Consider the following 23,482-nt stretch of genomic DNA (forward strand, 5'->3'; position numbering starts at 1 on the left):
CAGAGCTTCTAAGGTCAGCTCATCCCTGCAAACTGCTCTCGTATGATATGGACGTGGTCCATTATGTCTACAACTTTAGTGAGTCTTTGCAGCATGTTTCTGAAACTAGAATGATGGGGTGGACAACGGGGGAAAAAATAAATAAACCCACAGAAACTTCACAGGAAAGCAGCTCAGCTCTAGGACAGCTTAGCACAGATGTAGCTGTGTGCACACTGGCACGTGCAGAACTAGCAGATCACTGCATTCCCAGGTGCTTGGAAGGGCTATGACCTTGAACATAATGCTGCAAAGCTTTTATTTGTCATTGTACACAAACTAACAAGTCCAAATGGAATAACAGTAGGCAATGGCTGAACAAGAAATGTCTTAAAATGAGTGGCCACATTGTGCAGCCTTTCTTGTATCTGCATCACAGTCCCCAGGGCACTCTGCGTTTTATCTGGGTTATCCTAGCCACTGATTTCCTTACTTAACAGGAGACTGGCTTTTTCAGGAGCCCTAAAAATCCACAAATCAAGACTGTCACCCCATTTTTTCAAGTTCCTTGTGAATACAGTCAGAGAAAGACATTCCCACTGGATGCCTACTGTTATTTTGCCATGTCCTAGCTTTTCAGCAACGTATTTGATTTGTTCCTTCTAAAAAGGCCCTCCACCTCTCCTGAGACCTCTCCAATTCAATAGTCTAGTCACAAGGACTGCATACCAACAAGAAAAGCTGGAAAAAAATGCTTTGTTGAAACCACATGTGTTTCTGTTGTTGTAAAGCCTCCTTGTTTGGTGGGAGTTGGGGAGTTGATTTTCATTCTTTTAAGCATTCAAAACATGCTCAAAAAGTCTCTCTTTCCCTCTTTATATCATGTGAATACAGGTGGACTGCAAGTTACTGGCCCCTGAAAATAACTATGCAAACTGAGTCCATTCGTCTCCAGCACATAAAGGATGAAGACAAATTTCGCAAAATCCAGGTCATGAATCACAGCAGCTTTCAAGAGAAACTGGAGGAGATGCAGGTATTAAGCCTCTGACAATAAACTGCCCAGAGAAGAGGGCCTGGAAGGTCTTATGGTCATCCAGGGAAACTTTTAGATGTTAGTTTAGTGTTTTTAGGTTAATATATTGTTGGACCAAAAATTATCCAGTATTTCCTGCAGTACTCTGCAGGAAACACTGACTTTTCACCAGGAGGATGTTCCTCAAGTTACAATATTCTGATTCTTGGTGCTCAGGCACCACATGCTCCTCCTCTCTTGCTTACTCAGTTCTCTGCAGAGCATCTTGATGTGCTGCCGTCAAGGGGAGAAATACAGCATTCAGTCAGGGAACTCACTTTGTGTGGAAGACCCTGAACTAGTATCAGGGTTTTGGAAAAATCTTACCTTTGAGCATAATAAAGAACACACCAGGAAGCTGAGATTCCCAGAGGCAGCCCTCAGGTTCTGAGCCATACCTCATGACTGTCTTTTTTTTTCTTCCAGCTGACTGTAGGTGGATTTTCCATTCAGGTGGACATTTCCCAAGCTCACAGTTTGGCTACCGAAGCAAGGCAGGTCAGGAAGGAGTTGAAGGAGCTTCAGAATTTGGCAGCTGTCTACAACAACAGGGAAAGAATATTTGGGATGAAAGTTACTAATGTAAGTGTCAGATCCTTATACCTACAGGATGCTAACTATTGTTGGGCCTTTGAGGTGGTAGGTAGAGCAAATAATGAGTCACAGTTCCTCAAGGAGGAATCCTTCATGCTATTTTTTTCTGACACTGACTAGGGAGGCTCCATAGACCTGTAGAGTGACCATGTTGTTCCATCACTCCACTATGCTGGAGCTTGTCCCAGATGAATGTTCATGGGCCTGATACTCATCCTTCTGTGAGAGACTCTGGGTGTCCATGCACAGATTTGAGTGATTTTAATGAGGAAGAATTAGATAGGAAAGGTCTTGATGCAGCAGTTAACATGCATCGATTTCTGTCAGGCTGTTACTGCAGTTGTGTAGATGTGAATGACAATGTGCAAAGCAGTGTGTAGTCCACTGGATGGGCTCAGGTGGTAGCATGTTCTCTCTCCTAAGGCAACAGTTTATATAGCTGCAAAGACTCATTTTGCTTGTAGCTGTTCAGATGTCAGCAAATCATTGTCACCCACATCCAACCTGGTCTGGCTGCAGAGTAGGAGCAGAGTTTACATGATCCTTTTCTACCCCTCAGTCTGTGGTTACTTCTCCTTCACTGTACAGACTCAAATTTCAGTATGTTCAATATGACGTGCAGCATGTACTTTTTCTGAGTGTGTATAGACTGCCTATCAAAATGTCATCATTCGCAACAGAGCATTTGTAAAGGCAAGGGGAGAGAGTGTTTCCATGCCATACATGTGCTGCAGGCACTCCTCCACTGCATACGTTTTTGCCTGAATGCAATCCCTCGGAGTCTATGTTGTGGCCTTAGCAGAAAAGAGTCTCATACATACTCAAAAGTACAATTTTCTCATTGCTTACTTGAGATTCAAAAAAGATCTGTGCCCTTTATAACCCTTTGGCTTGCTTATTTTTTTCTCTCTTTCCAAAGTACAGTAAGCTATCCGGGATGGTTAAGGAGTTCCAGCCATACTGTGATCTCTGGACTACAGTGTCAGACTGGATACGCTGGCATGAGAGCTGGATGAATGATCCTCTCATTGAAATTGAGGCTGAACAGCTAGAAAAGAACGTCAATGACTCTTTTAAGACAATGCAGAGATGCGTGAAGCAGTTCAAGGACTCACCAGGTAGCTACATGGTCTGAGGAAAGGGTGTTGGTGCATATTGGCATATTGTTGTGAGGGATGTCACAGAATGCTCAGAACAGGGAATATGAGGATGTCATATGGATGTGTTGTGTATATTAGAGCCAGCTGAGAAACTGCTAGCAAGGTTGTTTTCCAGGAAAAAAAAAAAAAAAAAAGTGGAAGTATGATGATTCACATCAAGATACGTTTGTTGCTTGAAGTACTAGTTTGGCATGGAAACAACCAGGCTGCAAATTCCTAGGACAGCACTGAGATAAAAGCTGTCCTCTTACTTTGAAGTTTATTCTACTTCATACAAATTATTAAATATTATTCAGATTACTCACAGAGAACTACTATATAGCTTAGTGTCAAGTGACTGGAGGTGTATAGATTTAAACCCTTACTCTGGTCAGGCAGCAAAGGAATTTAAATACAAGTGTTGTTCCCTTGGCCAATCTTACTTTCTTCATTGGCCAACTAATTCAGTGGAAAGCCAGAAAAGATCTCATTAAAAAAAATTGCAAAGTCTGGAAATTACCTGTGCAATGTAATAACTGTTTTTCTTTCTGCCTAAATGTGTATGAATTTTAGGTGATGCATCCAGCCCTTGTAATTCATGTGAAGGTCTTTTTTTTAATCATGGCTCCTAGTAAAACTGGAATTAAGCCTTCAGTCATAGCTTAACTTCCCATTTCATGTTTCTCTGAGACACATTGGTCATTTAGAGATAATTCTAAAATTTCGTACCAGATGGCATAGATTGAAATATATTTTGCAGTGGGAGATTTTTGATTCATCCTTTTTAACTCAAACTCTCTCTTAAACAATGCCATGAATCAGCCCCAATGGAGGAGGTGATGAGTGGATGCATGAGTAACTATGAATCATTATGGTAAACAGAAATACTAAGAATACCTGCTCATATTCATTGCAATATTCCCTAGCACCTGGTGTAATGTGTGTTTTGGCCTTGAGTCTCCTTGCCTTTGCATACCACCCGGCAGGGAATGTGAGGTGCTCACATTGTTGCTGTGACTCTGCAGTGCAGCCTCTCAGTGTGCAATCAAAAAGAGGCACGTGCTGTAGTCATGTCTCAGAAAGGAAATCTCATGGTGAGCTCTAGGCTAAGGCATACTTCTTCTTAGCGTGGACTTGCCTGTAACAGATTTGAGGCTAATAGGCAGGTCCACTTCTGGGAGCAGGCTTATATCCTTGCTTAGTAGCAGCGTTGAGAGAGCCTTTGTCCTCATTATTTCAAGCCTGCATTTTCCATTGCTCTCTCTCCTGCTTCTTACCCCTATACTCTGTATCTATAAGCACACTAGGCTTTAGACAACAATTTTTAGGAAGTTACTTAAGACAACTTCTTCACGTGCTATTGTTGATGTTTTTCTGTTTCTCTCCCTGAAAGCATGCCAGGGCCTAGCAATGGAATTCCGAGACAAGATTGAAGAATTCAGATTATATATCCCCTTAATTCAAGGGCTTCACAATCCTGGTATGAGAAACCGGCACTGGGAGATGCTGTCAGAAGCTATTAACATCGATATCAAGCTAGAACCTGATCTGACACTTTGTCGCTGCTTGGAAATGAAGCTGCTGGACCATATCGAGAGCATTACCAAAGTAGCTGAGATAGCTGGCAAGGAATATGCCATTGAGAATGTAAGGAGGAGAGAGTGACTTGTTTCTTTGGTTGTCTTTAGAGATATCTGTTGGATTTCTGCTGAGCTGTTGAGCAGGCAGTCATTGCCTTGGGTAGTGTTCACGTTCTCCCAGAGCATTATGCACATTCTGCATCACAAATGAGAAGTCTGCTGCCCTTAGAGATGGGAGCAGTGACCACCCAATTGAATTCACTCACTAAAATAAGTTATTTTTGCCTTGCATGGAATCTACGGTTGCAGCATAACAGCATTGTCTGATGGTTATGCTAGTCTACTGGTTGGTTCCCACACCTCAGAGTGTGATTAGTAAGTGTTTAAATTGAAATAATTTGTTTGTCTGCATTCTCCCAGTCAAAAGTCACATCGGGAAAATTAGCTGTTCCTGGAAATCAAGGTGATAAATCCTTTATCACAGTAAATGTGTGCTAGGAAGGACTTGGTGGCTCAGGAGATTCATAAGCTGGATAGTCTTTCAGCTTCAGTTCATCCATTCTGATGTGACCTAAGATGGTCTTGATTGAAAGTCATTACTGTCTGGCAGCTTTTGTTCTCTGAAATCTCAGATGAGTTCCAAGTGGAGAGCAACCCCTTTCACAAAGCTATCATTACTGTAATCATTAACTGGAACTCTACTGGCATCCTCTGTGCATCCAGTAGATGTCTGAAAGGGAACCTACCCTTTCTCCCCTCAAGGTGTTCCTTTCAGGACAGTGTTGAGGTATTGAGTCCATGGGCAATGCAGAGGAAACATGCTGTTGCTCAATGTGTGATGCATTAAATAAATTTTTCAATGGAATCTGAGAACAAAAGTCTGCCTGCTAGAGAGAGGCATTAAGAGAGATGTGGAAGGTGGGATAACCACTGCACAGGTTGTATTTGAAAATTAAATTACGCATCCCTCTGTTCCAGGTACTCAACAAGATGGAGAATGAATGGAGCTCTGTTTCATTTACTGTGTCACTTTACAAAGACACAGGCACTTTTATCCTGAAAAACACTGATGAGGCTTCTCAGCTCCTAGATGATCATATTGTCATGATTCAGAGCATGTCCTTCTCACCATACAAGAAAGCTTTTGAGGATAGGATGAACACATGGGAAAACAAGCTGAAGATGACACAGGTATTAGTTTCTCCCCACACACGGAGCAGGCAGGCATCTGGTCTGTGCTTTAATATGGACACTATGAGTGGACAACTGCCAAGAGGATAGTCTCTGTGGAGGAAGAGGGTCTGTTAAAGCCCTCTGACTCTAGTAAAGGAGTTAATCTCACCGCCTTACTCTGAAAATAAAAGTGATGTAATTTCAGGCCTTTGCTACCTTTGACATCACCTTTTAGCGTTGTTGTACTGGCATCTCTAACAACGTTACACTTAATGGACCTTACAGATTCTTTACAGGCACTATGGTAATCACATCAAACTGAAGGCTGAGTCTCATTCATGTCTTGGTGTAGGAAAACACATGGAGACTGCTGTTCAGAACAGGATCTGGCAGACTGTGCCAGCACTTCCACATCAGACCTGAGCCTGCATGCTCAACACCCAGCAAGACACCACCTGCAGAATAGCATTTTGCTGCAGGAGAAAAATTCCTGTACAAGTATCTTACTGGAGAACTCTCTGTAAATGCCATGTAAATGTACAGCAGCATTGTTATCTGTTATTCATCATTGCCTTATTCTGTTTATTGGTGCTTGCCATCTGGGTGTGCTGGGGCCATAAGTTTCTAGAGTGCTGGTCCATGTCTCATAAGGATGCAGAAATGCTACTCTAAGCCCTAAAGCAGAAAGTGATATGGGGAAATTCAGCTATTTACTGTGTCGTTTTGACTGAGATACTTTATGTGTTTTCACCCTGCATTCTTACTTCTCCTTTTGATTGCATTCATTCCTGTCACTAAAGACCCATGAAGCCTCTTCTGGGAACTGGCTTATTGGGTTAGCTGATGGGGTATGGCAAACACAGTTGTCTGCATTGCAAAAAACAAAACAAAACAAAAAAAACAGTCTTGCTAGGTTGAGAGAATGCCTGTGCACAGTGAATGATAGGAGACAGCTGTAACCAAAGCTGCTTTCCTCTGGCAGTCTGAAAGGCAGTCAAACAGTTACACTGCTTTGTAGTGTTGGGCAGGTTCTCTATACCTTCCAGTCTCCCATGGCTGAAAATGTAAGAAGAGGTGGTACTTCCAGCCTAATTCTTGCTCTTAAAAATGTCTCATAAACAGGATTTCCTCTCTGATGTGTATCTTAAATGTCTAGTTTTTCAATCATTCTCTTAATTCAGAGCGTTATGTGAAAATCTATTCATAGATTATTCTGTAGGCAAGGTTGGGGCTGGTTTATGTGAGACAGGAGAGAGGAAATGGCAGAATTGCAGAATATGGGGAATTTTATTTGTCATTCTTCTCCCCACATAAAGCACTTGTCACAAAATAAAATACCATCTCACTTTATAGAAGTGGTATCTTCTGTAAAATACAGAAATTAGCCACAGAAATTTGACCTAGCACTACAAAGTCCCTTTGAGCTTTAGTATTGGCTTATACATAGATCTAAGCTGCCTCCATTAAACTAGTCAGTGTTGATTCTGATGCCTACTGACAACAGTCAGTAGAGGGGATGTTTTCATTATTCCATTGCTGATTTTTTGGGGAAGGAACTTACAGCTCCTGGCTCTTCAAGCAGATTTTAAAATTGTGGAAGCTCTAAGTGCAGCATCACTTCTTTTATTTGTTCTGTTTATTTACATATTTAACCCATTCTTGTGCACAGTTTTGATTGATTTAGCCAAACAGGTTCACAGAGTGGTGTCATGTACTCTTTTCCCTTCCCACTAGGATGTTCTAGAGGAATGGCTGAAATGCCAGTGCTCTTGGCTGTACTTGGAGCCCATCTTTAGGTCAGAAGACATCAAAAGACAGCTCCCAGCAGAAAGTGAGCGCTACCAGGCCATGGATACAGAATGGAGGATCATCATGAAGAATGCTAATGAAAATCCTGAGGTGTGTACCTTGATGAAAACTAATGCAAGTATCCCAGATTCCTCAGGCCTGTACTCATGTGAAGGTTGCATATGAGTCTTCGCTTTTGTAGTGGTCTGGGCATGAACAGCAGTGTATAAACCCTGAGACCTTTCCCCAGGTGGTGTACTATGTTTCTTCTCTTGGAACACGACCTTTTCTTCTGGTGTTGAAGTCCACAGTTCTGTGATGTTTTGCACCAGTCTGTCCACCCCCTCTGAGTTCTCCCTGGCATGCAGAGTCCCTTCCTCCAACAACTCTTGTAACCAGCTTAAATCCTAACCATAAGATATCTCCTTTGATTCCTCCTGAGGTTTGACTCTGTAAAATTATTTAGAGATGTTGCTTGGCTCTTCTGTTGCCCATGTCTGCTTTCTGTGTCCTGGTAAAAGTGCTCTGCACTCACCTTTTTTTCCTCCAGTTACCACTTGCCAGGGCTACTACATCACCACTCACCTTCCATATTATCATCAAGGCTTTTGACACGGTCTCCCATGACATCCCCATAGGCAAGCTCAGGAAGTGTGGGGATAGATGAGTGGGCGGTGAGGTGGATTGAGAACTGGCTGGATGGCAGAGCTCAGAGGGTTGCGCTCAGCAGCACAGGGTCTAATTGGAGGCCTGTAGCTAGCGGTGTCCCCCAGGGGTCAGTACTGGGTCCAGTCTCATTCAACTTATTCCTGAACAACCGGGATGAGGGAACAGAGTGCACTCTCCACAAATTTGCTGATGACACAAAGCTGGGAGGAGTGGCTGATACCCCCAAGAGCTGTGATGCCATTCAGAGGGACCCGGACAGGCTGAAGCATTGGGCAGTGCAGAACCTCGTAAAGTTCAACACTCAAGTGCAGGGTCCCGCACCTAGGGTGGAATAACCCTGTGCACCAGCACAGGCTGGGGGCTGACCTGCTGGAAAACAGCTCTGCAGAGTAGGACCTGGGAGTCCTGGTGGACAGCAGGCTGACCAGGAGCCAGCAATGTGACCCTGTGGCCAAGAAGGCCATCGGGATCCTGGCATGCCTTAAGAAGTGTGGCCAGCAGCTCGAGGGAGGTGATCCTGCCCCTCTGCTCAGCCCTGGTGAGGCCCCACATGGAGTGTTGTGTCCGGGTCTGGGCTCCCCAGGACAAGAGGGACACGGAGCTGCTGGAGCAAGGCCAGCAGAGGGCTACGAAGATGCTGAGAGAAGGCTGGGGCATCTCTCCTATGAAAGGCTGAGAGAGCTGGCCCTGTTTAGCTTGGAGAAGACAGAGAGGGGTCTTATAAATGTGTGCAAATACCTGAAGGGAGGGTGTCAAGAGGATGGGGCCAGATGCTTTTCAGTGGTGCCCAGTGATCCTGTGCAACGTGCCATAGGTGACCCTGCATTTCAGGGGGGTTGGACTAGATGATCTCCAGAGGTGCCTTCCTACCTCAGCCATTCTGTGATTACAGTTATCTCCATTGCCTTATCTCCCACATGCTCACAGTACTGATGCTTCCTATGTTCTGTGCTCTTTTTATAGGTGATGTCTTTGTGCCCTGATCCTACACTACTAGAAAACCTGCAAAAATGTAACCAAATACTAGAACTTGTACAGAAAAGGCTGAGTGAATACCTGGAGACCAAGAGAGGTGCTTTTCCCAGGTAACCTCAAATTTCAGTGGGCTGTATCACCCGTCCTGGTTCAGAAATTATGAAAGGAGAGGCTCGTTCTAGTTAACTCTGCCAAGAAAGAGCACAGCAAAACAAGTGTATGCTTATGATACTGTCAGAAGACTGCAAACAACAGTAAAGCCTGTACCTTTCAATGCTGCCATCTGATGGGGAGAAAACAGGCAGACACAAATGTTGTAAGGGCTGTCCAGTTGCGTCTCGCACGTCTGTGCGTTTTGGTCATCATTTGTCTAGAAAGGATTAAGTGGAGTAAAATGAAAACCTCCGTGTAACTCTCTTACCTCTAAAGGAATATTACTTTTATTTGAAAGGTCATTTTCATGAGAGTAACTAACTTCTGCAGATGAAGAAAGCTGTCTCTGCGGAGAGATAGATGGCTGTACCATGGCTGCTACTGTCCTGCACAAACACAGAGATCAATGAGGAGTCACAAACATGGGGCTTGTTCCTCATCTTTTGAGGACTCAGTCCCTGATGCCACAGTAAAGAGAGCCTCCCCTCACTCTTTGTTTCCAGGTTCTACTTCCTTTCAGATGATGAGCTGCTGGAAATACTGTCTCAGACAAAGGACCCCACTGCTGTACAACCTCACCTCCGCAAATGCTTTGAGAACATTGCACAGGTAGGCAAAGCAGGCAGCTTAGAGGTTTGGCCCACCTTTGGGAAGCTGATATAATGGGAACTTAGAGGCATTCTGAGATCTGGAGGAGAGTTCATGCTCTGCTCTATGGAAATGGAGAACCTGTAACTGTATGTCAGCATTGCAGGATGCGAGCTCAGCCACCAGGAAAACACAATAACTTGATTCTTAGAAACATTTTCTCTTTTCCATGTGGGATAAAAGAGTTGAGTTGATTCTGCCCTTTTCTAAACAACGTTAAGAAAGGAGGTAGGGTATAAAAGACTCCCAGTCTGCAAAGCAGAATAGAACACTTCCAGCATGTCCATGGAAGCAGAGCAGTGCTCCACAGTTAACTGGCTACCCTGGAGTGGGATTCAAGCAACCTCACTTTAAACATTTCAGAGCCAGGCATGTGCCTATGAACTGGATACCCTCAATTTTCTTTTGGACCTTCTGTTTCCTTTAGTGAGGGGAAAAATAGGCGTATGCAAAGGGCAGCTTACTAGAAGTCTCAGATAACCATCTTAGGAGGAGAGGACACTCCCTCTGGAGATGCCTGTCTGTCCCATCACGGAGGCTAAGAGAAATGCAATCATCAAAAGGTTTGGGCTGGAAGGGGCTTTTAAAGATTGTCAAGTCCAGCCCCACTGCCATGGGTAGGGACATTAGATCAGGTTGTTCAATAGACAAATTGATAAATAGCTCAGACTTAGCTGTCTGCTTCCAGACAGCTGGTTAGGGTAGAATCACATACTTGCTAGCAGCATCAGGAGGGAGTAAACAAGCCTGAACTGAACTAAGTTTCTTCTTGCATCCTGACTTAGGAGCTGGGGTTAACTCTGCTATTTTCCTCTTTATTATTTCTAATTGACTTCAAACTCCATGGCTAGACACAGCTCATACCACCACTAATATTCGGACATGAAAACCAATCTCCTAGTCATTAGCTTGGGAAAATAGAAAGGAAATTGAACTGGAAACCTGGTGCAAAGCCATTGGAATAAATAAGGGAACTTCCAGTGATTTGCTGGGGCACTGGAGAAGCTGTTAAAATTTTACTCTTAAAACCAGGCACTCTGACCTCAAGGGAAATGATCCAAATCTACAGAATTGAACAGGAATCAAGGGTTTGAATCCCAGACAGGCACTGAAAAATGTTTGTCCCGCGTATAATTTGATTTGCTTCACTCAGGTTAAACCTGTGATGTGAATCACTTACCATACAATCATTCTCCACCTTTTTGAAGAGGTCATTTTGCACATCTATGCCATGTTTTATTATTATTATTACTATTGACAACCAAATTTATAGCAAGCATGGCAGGAAGGCAGGGGCAGAAAGGAAACTTGCCATTCATGTCTCCTGTTGTGCTTCCCTCATTAGCTGCAGTTCCAGGAGGACCTACAGATCACACACATGTACTCTGCAGAAGGAGAAGAGGTGAAGCTGTTTGCTCCCATCTATCCCACTGAAAATGTGGAGGACTGGCTGCTGGAAGTGGAGAAATCCATGAAGGCCAGTATACGGGACAACATCGAAAGATCAGTTGGTGTTTATCCAGAGGTAAGAGTTCTATCAGAGACTGGCGAGTCTCTGGTGTTTTGGTTCCAGGCTTGCCATAGAGATCACCAATGATGGAGCTAATGAATCTGTGATATTCTGCTAGTTTTAAAATACAGCCTTTAATCCAGTTGTGTGTGGGTCAAGTGCAGAAGGCACAGTTCAGCATACGGTTAATGGTCCAGAGAATGCAAACCACTGATTCAACAACCATGGAATACTTCCCAGTGTCATAGAACAGCCCTATATGAATCCATTTTCCATTGTCTCTCCAGGCTGCTTCTTTCTTATAAGGATCTACCCTCTTATATCTTCTCCTTCAGCTCTCATGTTGCACACACTATGCTAGGGGCCATCAAAGGCAACAGTCAATGTACACAGGGGATGCATCTTGCTTCTGGTTTCTGTGTAAAAGCTATACTGGTAGAAAATCTAAATTTTGTTTGGATTTAGGGAGATACAAACAAACAAAAAATACACTCAGATAGTGCTCAAAAAAGCACTCAGATATTTCCATTATGGTTTTCTACTCAGTCCAAAAATTTTAAACTAGAGAAGTTAGAGCAGGCCAGAGGAGGGAAAACATATTTTTGGCTTACACAGATGTCTGCTCTTTACCTGCTGCTGGCCACTTGCAACTGGTTACTAATCTACAAGTGGCAAGGCAGAGAGAACGGGGTACCAAGTGCCCAGGGAGTTCATGCCTGGAGAAGATTCCCTCACAGCAACTAGCAGGAAAAAAAAAAAAAAAAAAGAGAAAGTCTATTAAACAAGTTCAGTTCTTATTTGTTAATGATGTCTCAGAGCAGGGAAACTTAGAAATTAAAAAATCATTCTTACCGCTATTTTTAATTTGTTTTTAAGATGTCACGTACTACGTGGGTCTTGCAGTGGCCTGGCCAAGTGACCATTGCTGGCTGTCAGATATTCTGGACAAAGGAAGTGTCTGAAGCTCTGGAAGCTGGAGATTTGTCCAGCAGGCTTTTCCCACAGCTGACTACTCAGGTAGGAAAATGAACGTAAAGTGAAGATATTGCCAGAAGGGGATTTGTCAATCATCAGATGGCTTATAAATACAGGCAGGACAATAGAAGTCATCTGATGTCATATACCACCAGAGTTTCCAATGATTGTGTTTTTGTTGTCATAACCGAAACCACCACACATATGTTAGCTGAAATTGCTCCGAAAACCTGGTCAGTTCCATACATACAGTGTAGTTTTTGGAGATGCAATCCTTCATAGCACAGCTCAGAAATGGGTATTTAGCTCTCATCAGTTTAATCATTAGCATATTTGTCATCATAAACCTCAAATAATGTACAGGATTGATAATATCAGTAGGTGAAGACAGAAACAGGGTGAAACATAACATATCCAGAGTCACCCAAGAAGTTAAAAGGGAGGGGCGGGGGGTGCAGGAAGAGCAGGACTGAAGTGATGATTCCACTACAGTGATGGGCAGTAGAAATCAAAATGTAATTACATCCGTCTTACCTATTCCATGCATCTAATCAGGCCTAAGACCTGGGAGAAATGGGCTTCTGGGCTTCTTGGTGCCTGCAACTTTTCATGTGAGTGTGGTAAGGGTGTAGACAAAAGTCTACCATACCCTGGGGTGCATCAGGCACAGCATTGCTAGTCAGTTGAGGGAAGTGACGGTCCTGCTTGACTCTGCACTTGTGTGGCTCGAGCACTGTGTGTGGTTTTGGGTGTCAGGTTATAAGAAGGTCATAAAATTAATTATTAGAGAGTGTCCAAACTCAGGATATTCTATGATTCTACAAAAAATCAGCTCTGAGACAGCCCTGAGCAGTATTTGCTTGCTGAGCAGTCATTCCTGTCTCTGACAAGAAAGAGGTAGAAGTTACCTGGACACAGCTTGTGATCTGGACTTAATGGGCCGTAAGGCTGATTGCATTGTGTTAGTACAGCCTGGCTCTTTGGATATGGTGTGCTCCAGAGTGCTTTCCTTTCCTTATCCAGCTGGGTGATTTGGTTGCCGTGGTCCGTGGAAAGCTGTCTAAGATGCAGCGAGCAGTGTTGTCAGCTCTCATTGTGATTGAGGTCCATGCCAAGGATGTTGCAGCAAAGCTGATTGAGGAGAATGTGACAAGCGTGAATGATTTCGAGTGGATCTCCCAGCTCAGGTAGAGAGCTTAGCTGTGGAACCTCACCTGGCCTCCCTGGCCAGTCTTTGTTTTCCTTACCCATCAGCCGTGTCCATGACAAATGGAAACGAGTTTGCACAATCTGTAAGCGGTATTCCTGAGGTACCTCCAACATCCCATGAGGATGTCAGTTCTAAGGCATCTGAGACAGGTTTGGTGACGTCCACTTTGGCAATATAGACTATGCCATACCATGGTATCTTAAATGCCTCACTGAAAACGGCATGCTCCAGCCCAGGTAGGAGTGCAGTGCTTGATATAACACCTAATTTCAGGTCCTGTGAGAACTCCTGGGCATCCCATTGTGTTACCTTATCCTTTCTTTTCACTAGAAGCAAATCCCATGGCATGCAGGTCTCCAAATTTGTAGTCTGCAGTCCTATGAGCTCATGTATTGTCTGCCAGAAAGTTTTTGTCTTTCTGATGTCATGTTCACTCATCATCAGATACTACTGGACGAGGGGGGACCTGTACATCAGAGCAGTCAATGCTGAATTTATGTATGGTTATGAGTATCTGGGGAACAGTGGCCGTCTGGTTATCACACCCCTCACTGACAGGTAAGGATTTTTTTTCTGTGTAGCAAACGTACCTTTTTTTTTTTTTCCTGGATGAACAAGCCTCATCAGGGGTTAAATCAAGGATCGGACCATGTCAGGCTTATTTCTTTATGTATGTAAATAGAAACCATTTGTACAGTGAAGGCTTACTTGAGCTGAGGGTGTAGAAACATCCTTTCATGAGTCCTGCTGTGCTCCTAGTGATCAGCGCTCACCCTGATTTTCTTACTTTCTCCCAATTCTCAGTGTAGTGCTCTGACTCATGTAAAATGCCTTCCTGATAGCTAAGGAGCTTTTCTGCAAACCACTGTATGAGGTTTCTAATACTCTGAAATATGCAGCGGTAATAATAGTTACACCCTTTCTTAACTGTCCTTTTTCTAGAGAGTGAATTTACAGCAGTGGCAGAAGGATTTATCCACGCAGGCCCTTATGAATACTAATGAAGGCCGCATAGCTAACTCCTTTGCAAAGTGCTGCATATATAAGCAGTTCTGCAGAATAATAAATAGCGGATTTCTGCTTGTCTCTAGATGGATAAATCATGTCTCCTTTACTGAAACCAGCAGTAGGAATGCTTCTCATTAGCTGGTCTCATATTTGTTGTAGGTGTTACCTGACACTTACAGGAGCTCTGCATCTGAAATTTGGAGGAGCACCTGCAGGACCAGCAGGAACAGGCAAAACAGAAACAACAAAAGACCTGGGGAAAGCATTAGCAATCCAAACCGTAGTGTTCAACTGCTCTGACCAGCTTGACTTTATGGCAATGGGAAAGTTTTTCAAGGGACTAGCCAGGTACAGTGAAATACTGTGTGTCATTATCAAGGAGCAAGTAGGATAGGGGGATGCTGGCCACTAGGAATAGGTGGTTATTTTTTATAACAGCCCAGAAGAACAAGCAAAGCCCTACTTAGAGAGTTGCAGTGTTCCAGAATTAGCAAAGTTATAAAGCTTCTGCCAAAATAGTAAGACAGTTGAGCCAATTTAAAAAAAAAAAGGGGGGGGGGGATAAAAAGAGATCCTGTTCATTTAAGGCAAAATTAAAATGCCTTGCACCATCCACTGTTTGACACTTGTAAAAATGTTTCCAGCTCTGACTTTTGTTTTAATATTGTGCACGTTGGACTGAGATGCAGCCCACAAGCTGCTTAATCTTAAGAAGGAGAGTCTGCAGAGTGTATCCAAAATTGAGTAGCCAAGAGAGACTGTTTTAAGCTTTGAGGAATCCTCTCAGAGATACTTCCCTCTTCTCTACATATCAAACAGAGCTGGTCCAATTAGTCTGTTGCATGCTGGTGAATCTGAATTAGTTACTCCAACAGATACTGATACTCCTTTCTCAGATGTTTTCTTTGTAAGTAATTTCACTTTCTTAAACCGTGCCTTGTGGGAAAATCACCTTTCTCATATACATGCTTCCAGCTTTATACATAGTTTTCCAGGCTTTACAAAATGGATTTGACCTGGGATACATAGCCATGGTGATGAGCTATGGCCCCTTCCACTGTACCAGTACACTGTGATTGTATCTGCTACACTTACATTTCAGGTACAAAATAGGACTTCACCATTACACTTCTTTCAAGCCCAAATCTGTACCATGCAGAATTTGTGCCAGGCTGTAGGGTCAGACATTGCCATGGTCTTGCAAGTACCATGCACCTTTTAGCTCATCACATGATCTGGGATGCATAGTCAGGGTGAGGGGCTATGTCCCCTTCTACTATAGCAGTATACTATGAGTGTGGAAGGGTGGGTTTGTTTCTTGTTCCTCATTATGTGGATTTATAATTTCTAGACCTAGACAAGCTGGCAACTATGAGTTTGCTCCTGTTTGCTGTTCCTGACTTCCCTCGTTTTTCTTTCCTTGCCCAGCTCTGGTGCGTGGGCTTGCTTTGATGAGTTCAACCGCATTGATATTGAGGTGCTGTCTGTGGTGGCTCAGCAGATCACAACTATTCAGAAAGCCCAACAGCAGAGGGTAAGTAACATGGGGGGTGCAAAGGCAGATAAAAAATCATCTCCACTTGAACTAGTCTAGGTAAGTCCTTGTCTTTGCACACATCTTCACAGAGGACCAGATTCACTGTCCAAGTGCGGCTCAGACATACTTGAGCTCAGAGAGGCGTGAGTAATGCCCTAGCTGTGGTGCATCGTATCAGGTTATTACATATTCGGCATCCTGGGTGGGTTTTGTAACTTCACCTTAGTCTGTGCTACCACAGTTGCCCACGTTCTGTCTCAGCTTGAGCTACAGTGCCAGCAGACTTCAGTGTGGGAGACACTCTTTGAAAAAGACCCAACGAGCTGATACAAATTGAAGCTGTGATATAAGGCAGCCACTGTTTTATTGTGAGTTGCTCGGTACCACATATATCTAAATGTGTTATTCAAGCTTTAGTGGATTCACAAAACTCAATGTGTGCAGAAAAATGCATTCTCATGTACACGCAGTAGCAATGCAAAGTAAATTGCTGGCTTTACATGGAGACTCAGCTCAGCCAGTCTGACAGCCAGCCTCTGCTTTGCTCCCCTGGAGACTCAGAGAGGTTAAGACCTGAATCTCCTCGACTTTGGCTTGGAATTAGAAACCTGCTGTCTGTGAATTCTTCTGCATTGCTTTATCACCCATCTGAAATTACTGCCTACATGGATCTAAAAAGGATTTAGGTTTCTCTTTGCCCTTCCTGCCACAAATTAATTCAGGTCCAAACTCTCCTGCAGAAAGAATGAAAAGATGTTTGCCTGTTTACAACTGGAGGAACAGAAATCTGTTCAAGAGCCAAAAAAATAAAACATAGCGTCATATCGGTAAATCTTCAATGAGCCCAGTTTCTTAAGCAGGAAAAAATACTGCTGGTAATACAGTATTCCTGTAGTGGGACTAGATTTGAATCTATTTTGCAGTGTCTGTGGCTGCACACTACAGTTGTGTACAGCTGTGTGTGTCTGTGCTTCATAATTTAACTACTGAAAGCCACCGTTTTCCTTGTGGAAGACCCTACTCCTTTTCTGCAAATCAGTCTTTGAGAATGATCACATTTTTCATTTTCTAGGTAGATCGTTTCATGTTTGAAGGCATGGAGATCCCACTGGTCCCATCCTGTGCAGTCTTCATCACAATGAACCCAGGGTATGCTGGACGCACTGAATTACCTGATAACCTCAAGGTAAGGAGAGCAGACTGCACAGACAGAAAGAAGAGGGGCAATACAGGTGCTGAATGCTACCCAGCCCACCAGTGTGTTCATGGCAAGGATTAGGAAATAATGTTTTTGGAAGGTTTCTAGGATCACATTCAGTTTGGAATCACATCCATAAGCAAATGGCAGTCCTCATATTTCAGTCTGCAAGGATGCTGTCCTGGGTGTCAGGCATGCTCATGCCATGTCCTCTACACAGTCTGTGACGGAAACTCAGCCTTTTCAGCTTGCTAGGGGAAAAAAAAAAAAAAAAAAAAAAAAAAAAGAGGTTTTATCTTGTGTTGGAACTGTATGTTTCAGGCTCTCTTCCGCCCAGTGGCTATGATGGTCCCGGATTACTCCATGATTGCTGAGATCTCTCTATATTCATTTGGGTTTAATGAAGCCAAAGTCCTTGCAAAGAAGATCACTACAACGTTCAAACTATTGTCAGAGCAGCTCAGTAACCAGGTAGATGCCTTAATATCCATGAATATATTTTTATGAATATGTGGTGCTTTCTCAGTCTAGGCACACAGTACCTGGATATTTCTCTTGGTGCTTTGTGATAGTGTATCACAAAAAGTTCAATAACCAGTCTTCATCCACCTTCCACCTTTTAAACTCTTGGTTCCTGTTCTGTGGCTGGACTTGTATTCAGTCCTAGTCCTAGCTAGGATTACAGTGGCTGAGCAGTTGTGCCAAGCAGCCCTGCCTCCTTCTCCCTCCATTTAAGTTTTTTTTTTCATCATCCAGTTGTTCTTGTCTTCCAGTCTGTACAGCTGAGGACTAATTAGTTGTTTGAAGGATCCAGATAGACTTGAATGAAAGATTGGTTGTTCTGAAGGCATAATTCTTCTTTTCTTACCTGCTAACTGACTACATGCATAGGTTCTCCCTTTAGGGGATGCTCACGTATCTGATGACACTGTTCCCTCTGTGCCTTTTCCAGGACCACTATGACTTTGGGATGAGAGCTGTAAAGACTGTCATCTCAACAGCCGGCAACCTGAAAAGAGAGAATCCTACCATGGATGAGGTAGGTGTGCTTGTACTTCACACTGTCAGAGACTTACACGGCTTTTCTGCAGCCATGGAAGAGAGGAAGGATCTTTTGAAGTTACAAATTCTTAAATCTTTTCAGGATCTGATCTGCCTGCGGGCTATCAGGGATGCCAACATACCCAAATTTCTGCAGGATGACCTCAAGCTCTTCAGTGGTATCGTCTCAGATTTATTTCCCAAGATCAAAGAACAGCCTGTTGATTATGGCATCCTGGAAGAAGCCATCCGCAAAGCCTGCATCAAAAAGAATCTGAAGGATGTTGACGGTGAGGGGAAAGGCTTCCCACAAGTGCTCTCTCTGGGTCTGTGCTTTTAGTCCAGTACTGTGCCCTAGGAAAGAGATGGATAGTCCCAGGCTCAGTCTACCTCATCTTCCTCTACAGGTTTTGTGACTAAGTGCATCCAGCTGTATGAAACCACTGTGGTTCGTCATGGCCTTATGTTAGTGGGGCCCACAGGCTCTGGGAAGACAAAGGTATGGTTGAGACACTGCACTGGCTCCAGCAAACTGTTGCCTATTTAGCGATGCAGAAGATTTACCTTCACAGAAGACTCACGTCAGCATTTCTAGCTTCTCTCAGATAGAACCCATGGGACAGAGGTGTTTTTGTGGTACCTTTTAATATTGAGTTGTAGGCATGGGGAAGTATATGAGCAGCTTGCTCTTTAAAGTTGGGAGGCTAAGGTGAGGCTTATTGGCACTGCTGCAGATTTCTACAGCTGAGACATACTTTGAGCTTAAACATCTGCAGTCAGCATCATGTGATATCTCAAGATACCTCAGGCCTTCTGCAGGAGATCTAACTTCCTCCCCCTGCGTCTGGAAACCTTCATTTCTGTGCATACACCTAGGCATCTCCTTGCTATAACATTATCTTTCACTACGTCTCCTTTCTCACTGCCCTTGAAATGCAGTTGCTGTGAGAGCACGTGCCCTTGTTGTTATGGAGCCATAGCAATTAATTCTCTTGCTCTCCTGCTTTTGCAGAGTTATGAAGTCCTGGCAGCTGCAATGACATCACTGGAAGGTCAGCCTGCAGCCAGTGGTGGGAATTATGAAGCAGTCAGCTACTTTGTACTGAATCCCAAATCCATCACCATGGGCCAGCTTTATGGAGAGTTCAACTTGTTAACACATGAGTGGTAAAGTACAAAACTTCCTTCAAGTCTGGAAACTCTTATCTTCTGTTCTTGAGAGTCTTCTCTTCAAGGTTGAGAACTCTTTAGGATAGTGGCATAAAATCAAAAGCAGTCAAATTCTAACCCTCACCAAGCTACAACAGCCAGTCATGACAACTGAAGCTGACATCTTTTGTTGTGTGCTTGGCCTGGCTGCCAACCCATGCCCAGACAGTACAGCAGCTCAGCTGGCAGTATTAATGTAACGTTGGCATAACAAGGAATAATTCAATTGCTTTGAAGCAAAATCCTCTGCTGTAAGACAAGGCAGCTTAAAAACTTACCTTGCTTCTGGAGAAAAGTGACCTGTGTGTGGCATGCTTGGATTGTTCCGTATAAGTATGCTGGGGATAATTTTCATGCACAGAGAGGCATTTCATTCCCAATGTCAAGGCTCCTGTTTGTCAGTCTGGTTTGGAAGCAACAACCAAGAGCCCCGTTGGATTCCTGATAGCCAGGTCCTACTGGTTGAGTTTCCACTTGTGACCTGAGGTGTGAGAACCAGGGTGAATCTCTTTATGGTCCTGTCACCCATTGCTTGCTTAGGGACAAATAATAGAGTGTGTTCCATAAAGACAGGGAAACTAAACTAGTAAGAAATCAAGTGCCTCTAGGAAAAGTGCAAGTAAGTAAACACTACTGATGATGATAATAGAGCTTCCAAGCCTGGGCTCTGGTGTATCTTTACTGAAGGACGTTTTGTAGGATATTCCAATTAAGCTCGATGGTTTGTTTATGATGTGACTCTACCCAAGGGCAGCGTACAGGCATATCAATATGACAAAAAAAATATGGCAGCCACATAAAATGCATTTATAGACATAAACCCATCTGTTTTAATCAGCTGAGCTTTAGAACAGAATGTTTTCCCTTGATCTCAGTAAAATACCCTGGACTTCACTATCACTATATAAATAAAAAGTAATTCTTTAACAATGGGAGTGGAGTTTAGGACCTTAGCAGAAATTGCACTCCAGCTTCCATGTACAGACTAAGTTCTACCTGTCAACAGACAGCCTCCTTTGTGTCTGCTCTCTTGTTCATTAGCTCCAGCACCACCTGGATTCAGATACAGCTGAAGATGGGGAATTTCAGTTATAAAGAGGGTAGAGTCAGGCTCCTTACCATGGATTCATCCTCCTAATCTATAGTTACCCAACTGAAAAACCATTAGCAGAGTAGCTATCCTGAGTCTTCCTTTAACATTTGGTGGTAAAAAAAAAAAGAGGCACCTGTAGAGAGCAGATAAATTGCCTATGACAGGTACTTGATACTTGTGAGGCCTCTTTACTATTCAGTGATGACAGAGATGTTAAAAGGAAACTTGACATTTTATAGTTAGATGACATGAAATCCAGCTCCTGATGGCTAAAGGTAGTCATAGTGCCACTCAGACTGGGCTGTGAGTCTCAGTACAAGAAAGACTGAGGTGGACCTTTATAAAGCTCATCAGCAGGTGAGGAACATGAACTAAAGTAAGATTCTGGCTCTCTTGCTTTTTGTGGTGGAAGCCTTGCCATGAATTTCAACAAAAATAGACTGGTCCAAGCCCTGCTTTCCTCCCATCTTTCAGGACAGATGGGATCCTTTCCACGCTCATTCGGCGGGGAGCCATGGCTACTGATGCTCGTAGGAAGTGGTACATGTTTGATGGGCCAGTTGATGCTCTGTGGATTGAGAACATGAACACAGTGCTGGATGACAATAAGAAGTTGTGTCTCAGTTCAGGGGAAATAATCAAGATGACAGAGGTAACTCATTTCTCTCCCTTTTGCTGCCTGTTGTCTGTCTGTCTTGCCTTTTACTTGCCACTTGATGCACATGATGGACTTGTTCAGAAACTGGAGTCTCAGTAGTATCCCTGTGCTGACCAGACCTCTGCAGTGCAGCACGCACTGCTCAAAGGGGGGGGGGTCCTGCAACAACAAGAGAGACTGTAGCTTCACCAAGGTATGCTGAGAGATCCTTGCTTTCACCTTTTTTTTTTTTTTTTTTGGAATTTCCAGAGCATGACTATGATGTTTGAAGTCCAGGATTTGGCTGTTGCTTCCCCTGCCACAGTCTCCCGCTGTGGCATGGTTTACCTGGAACCCAGCATCTTGGGGTTGGAGCCCTTCACTGAGTGCTGGCTGCAAAAAATGCCAGCTGTCATGCAGCCCTTCTCACAGCAGTTGGCATCCCTGTTCAAGAGATTCCTCAAGGTAAGCTGCCATGCTGTTCCAGCCCTTCTATGGATGTTTTATTTTTAAGCTATCTTCTGGATAAAATCATCTTTGGTGCAGCTCTGTTTCTCACAGTGGAGTTACTCCAGGGAGAAAGTTATGAGAACAAGCTTTGATATTTCTACTCTGCTCCTGAGCCACTGGTTTAATGAATAACCCAGAGCTGCGAAAGAAAAGTCCTGAAAGGAGCAAACCACTTAGAGCAGTGATGGCAAAGATGTGTGTCACTGTTGCATAGACTCAAAAGACAGACCCAAAGGCTTCTTGCACTTAAGACTGAACCAAGTGGTTCAACATAATTTTCTGCAGTCGAAACAGTGGTACTTGAGACACAGGGAGAAATGGCAGCATTCTGTGGTACCCTCCCCGCTAAATGTAGCCTGCAGGGAGGCAAGGAGAAACCAGAACCCTAGAAGGTAGGAGAAGCCAAATGCATTGGGTGGTAACACTGAACTGTTCCTGCCTCTTCTTACAGGAAGCCATTGGCTTTGTCCGGAGATTTGTGAAGGAGGTAATTGCCTCAACAGATGGTAACCTCACAAGAAGCCTCCTCACGCTATTGGAATGTTTGTTTCAGCCTGTAATTCCTGGTGAGGTAAGGTTTTGCTGCTATTGCATGTGTGCACCTGTAGCTCTTAAGGGCAGTAAGTCATGCAGTACTAATCACTGGAATACAAGGTGTTGGTGAAGAAAGGTTACCCTATAGCACATCTACATGGCAGAAGGCAATACCGCGTCCTGCAGAGTACAGGAAAGCTTGAAAGGATTACGCTTTACCCATTGAAAAAGCAGAAGATAAGCTCCAGGCCTATCAGGCTGGAGAAAAGAGGTTCACATTTATTTACAGCAGAGGGAATTGGAGAGCGAGTGGAAAGCAGAGATCAGAGCTATGCAGCAAAACACTTCAGATTGCAGGTTCTTTGAGAAATAATATTGAAGAAGGCTGGAAAGCTTTCAAATTAAAAACAAAAAACTAAATTCTTCTCCCAACTTGTGTTGAGAGACCTTAGTTCAGCAAACAGAGTGTCTTAAGTACACTAATGAAATAGCATATTGTAATCCCCAGAATACATTTAAAAGGCCTGTAAAATTGGCTGGAAAAAGCTACACGTATTCTGAGTAGAATTACAAGCACATTAAAAAGTGCCTCATATTTGTTCACATTAACCCTGCCTGAGAATTTTACTTCTGCTCTCCTCTGTTTCCCAGGGAATTAGGAGGATTCCCCAGGAGAAAGCAGCTCGTATCAGAGAGCTGATTGAACCCTGGTTTATATTTGCCTTGATCTGGAGCGTAGGTGCCACTGGGGATTCCCAAGGCCGTGTGGCCTTCAGCATGTGGCTGAGGGAGAAGATGGCAAAAGAAAAGGTGAGTAAAAGGAAAGCAGATACTTTATCATTATAGAGGAAGTGGTAATGAGGAATGGGAGTGAGAGCTTCTTGAATAGCTGGAAAATGTGCGTGGGATCTGGTATACAAGATCTTCTTCAAAAATTCAAAGGACCCGTGAGCTCTAGGAGAGACAGCTGACCCCCCTGGCCTGAGCAGCATCCCATTACTAAATTCTTGCAGTAATGCAGATCCTCATGTGAATTCAGATGAGTGGCAGCTATGTTCACCATAGTTTTATTCCCACAGATCCAGTTACTTTTCCCAGAAGAAGGACTGGTTTATGACTATAAACTGAATGACGCTGGACTTAACAGTGCTGAAGATGATCTGGATGAGGATGTCATTAGGGAGGTAAAATATTTCACTTCCAACTCTAAGCTGGGAAATTTGAGGGAGGGACCTGGAAATAACACA

The 23,482-nt window shown here is 43.6% G+C and overlaps 1 protein-coding gene across 1 annotated transcript in view; it reads left to right on the plus strand.

The window, feature by feature from the left end:
- Positions 1 to 23,482, plus strand: part of DNAH1 (dynein axonemal heavy chain 1) — a 75,375-nt gene that overhangs the window by 21,117 nt on the left and 30,776 nt on the right. The window contains exons 17-41 of the mRNA XM_072044364.1: positions 874 to 1,015; positions 1,481 to 1,636; positions 2,568 to 2,766; positions 4,181 to 4,434; positions 5,346 to 5,558; positions 7,275 to 7,439; positions 8,961 to 9,082; positions 9,629 to 9,734; positions 11,119 to 11,298; positions 12,160 to 12,300; positions 13,282 to 13,445; positions 13,913 to 14,026; positions 14,636 to 14,824; positions 15,905 to 16,010; positions 17,086 to 17,199; positions 17,533 to 17,682; positions 18,164 to 18,250; positions 18,356 to 18,542; positions 18,660 to 18,751; positions 19,265 to 19,419; positions 21,029 to 21,206; positions 21,462 to 21,656; positions 22,153 to 22,272; positions 22,887 to 23,045; positions 23,315 to 23,419. Coding sequence (XP_071900465.1) covers positions 874 to 1,015; positions 1,481 to 1,636; positions 2,568 to 2,766; positions 4,181 to 4,434; positions 5,346 to 5,558; positions 7,275 to 7,439; positions 8,961 to 9,082; positions 9,629 to 9,734; positions 11,119 to 11,298; positions 12,160 to 12,300; positions 13,282 to 13,445; positions 13,913 to 14,026; positions 14,636 to 14,824; positions 15,905 to 16,010; positions 17,086 to 17,199; positions 17,533 to 17,682; positions 18,164 to 18,250; positions 18,356 to 18,542; positions 18,660 to 18,751; positions 19,265 to 19,419; positions 21,029 to 21,206; positions 21,462 to 21,656; positions 22,153 to 22,272; positions 22,887 to 23,045; positions 23,315 to 23,419 — 3,793 coding nt within the window. The remainder of the gene's footprint in view (positions 1 to 873; positions 1,016 to 1,480; positions 1,637 to 2,567; positions 2,767 to 4,180; positions 4,435 to 5,345; positions 5,559 to 7,274; positions 7,440 to 8,960; positions 9,083 to 9,628; positions 9,735 to 11,118; positions 11,299 to 12,159; positions 12,301 to 13,281; positions 13,446 to 13,912; positions 14,027 to 14,635; positions 14,825 to 15,904; positions 16,011 to 17,085; positions 17,200 to 17,532; positions 17,683 to 18,163; positions 18,251 to 18,355; positions 18,543 to 18,659; positions 18,752 to 19,264; positions 19,420 to 21,028; positions 21,207 to 21,461; positions 21,657 to 22,152; positions 22,273 to 22,886; positions 23,046 to 23,314; positions 23,420 to 23,482) is intronic.

Source organism: Anas platyrhynchos, chromosome 13 (assembly GCF_047663525.1).
Source record: "Anas platyrhynchos isolate ZD024472 breed Pekin duck chromosome 13, IASCAAS_PekinDuck_T2T, whole genome shotgun sequence".
NCBI lineage: Eukaryota > Metazoa > Chordata > Aves > Anseriformes > Anatidae > Anas > Anas platyrhynchos.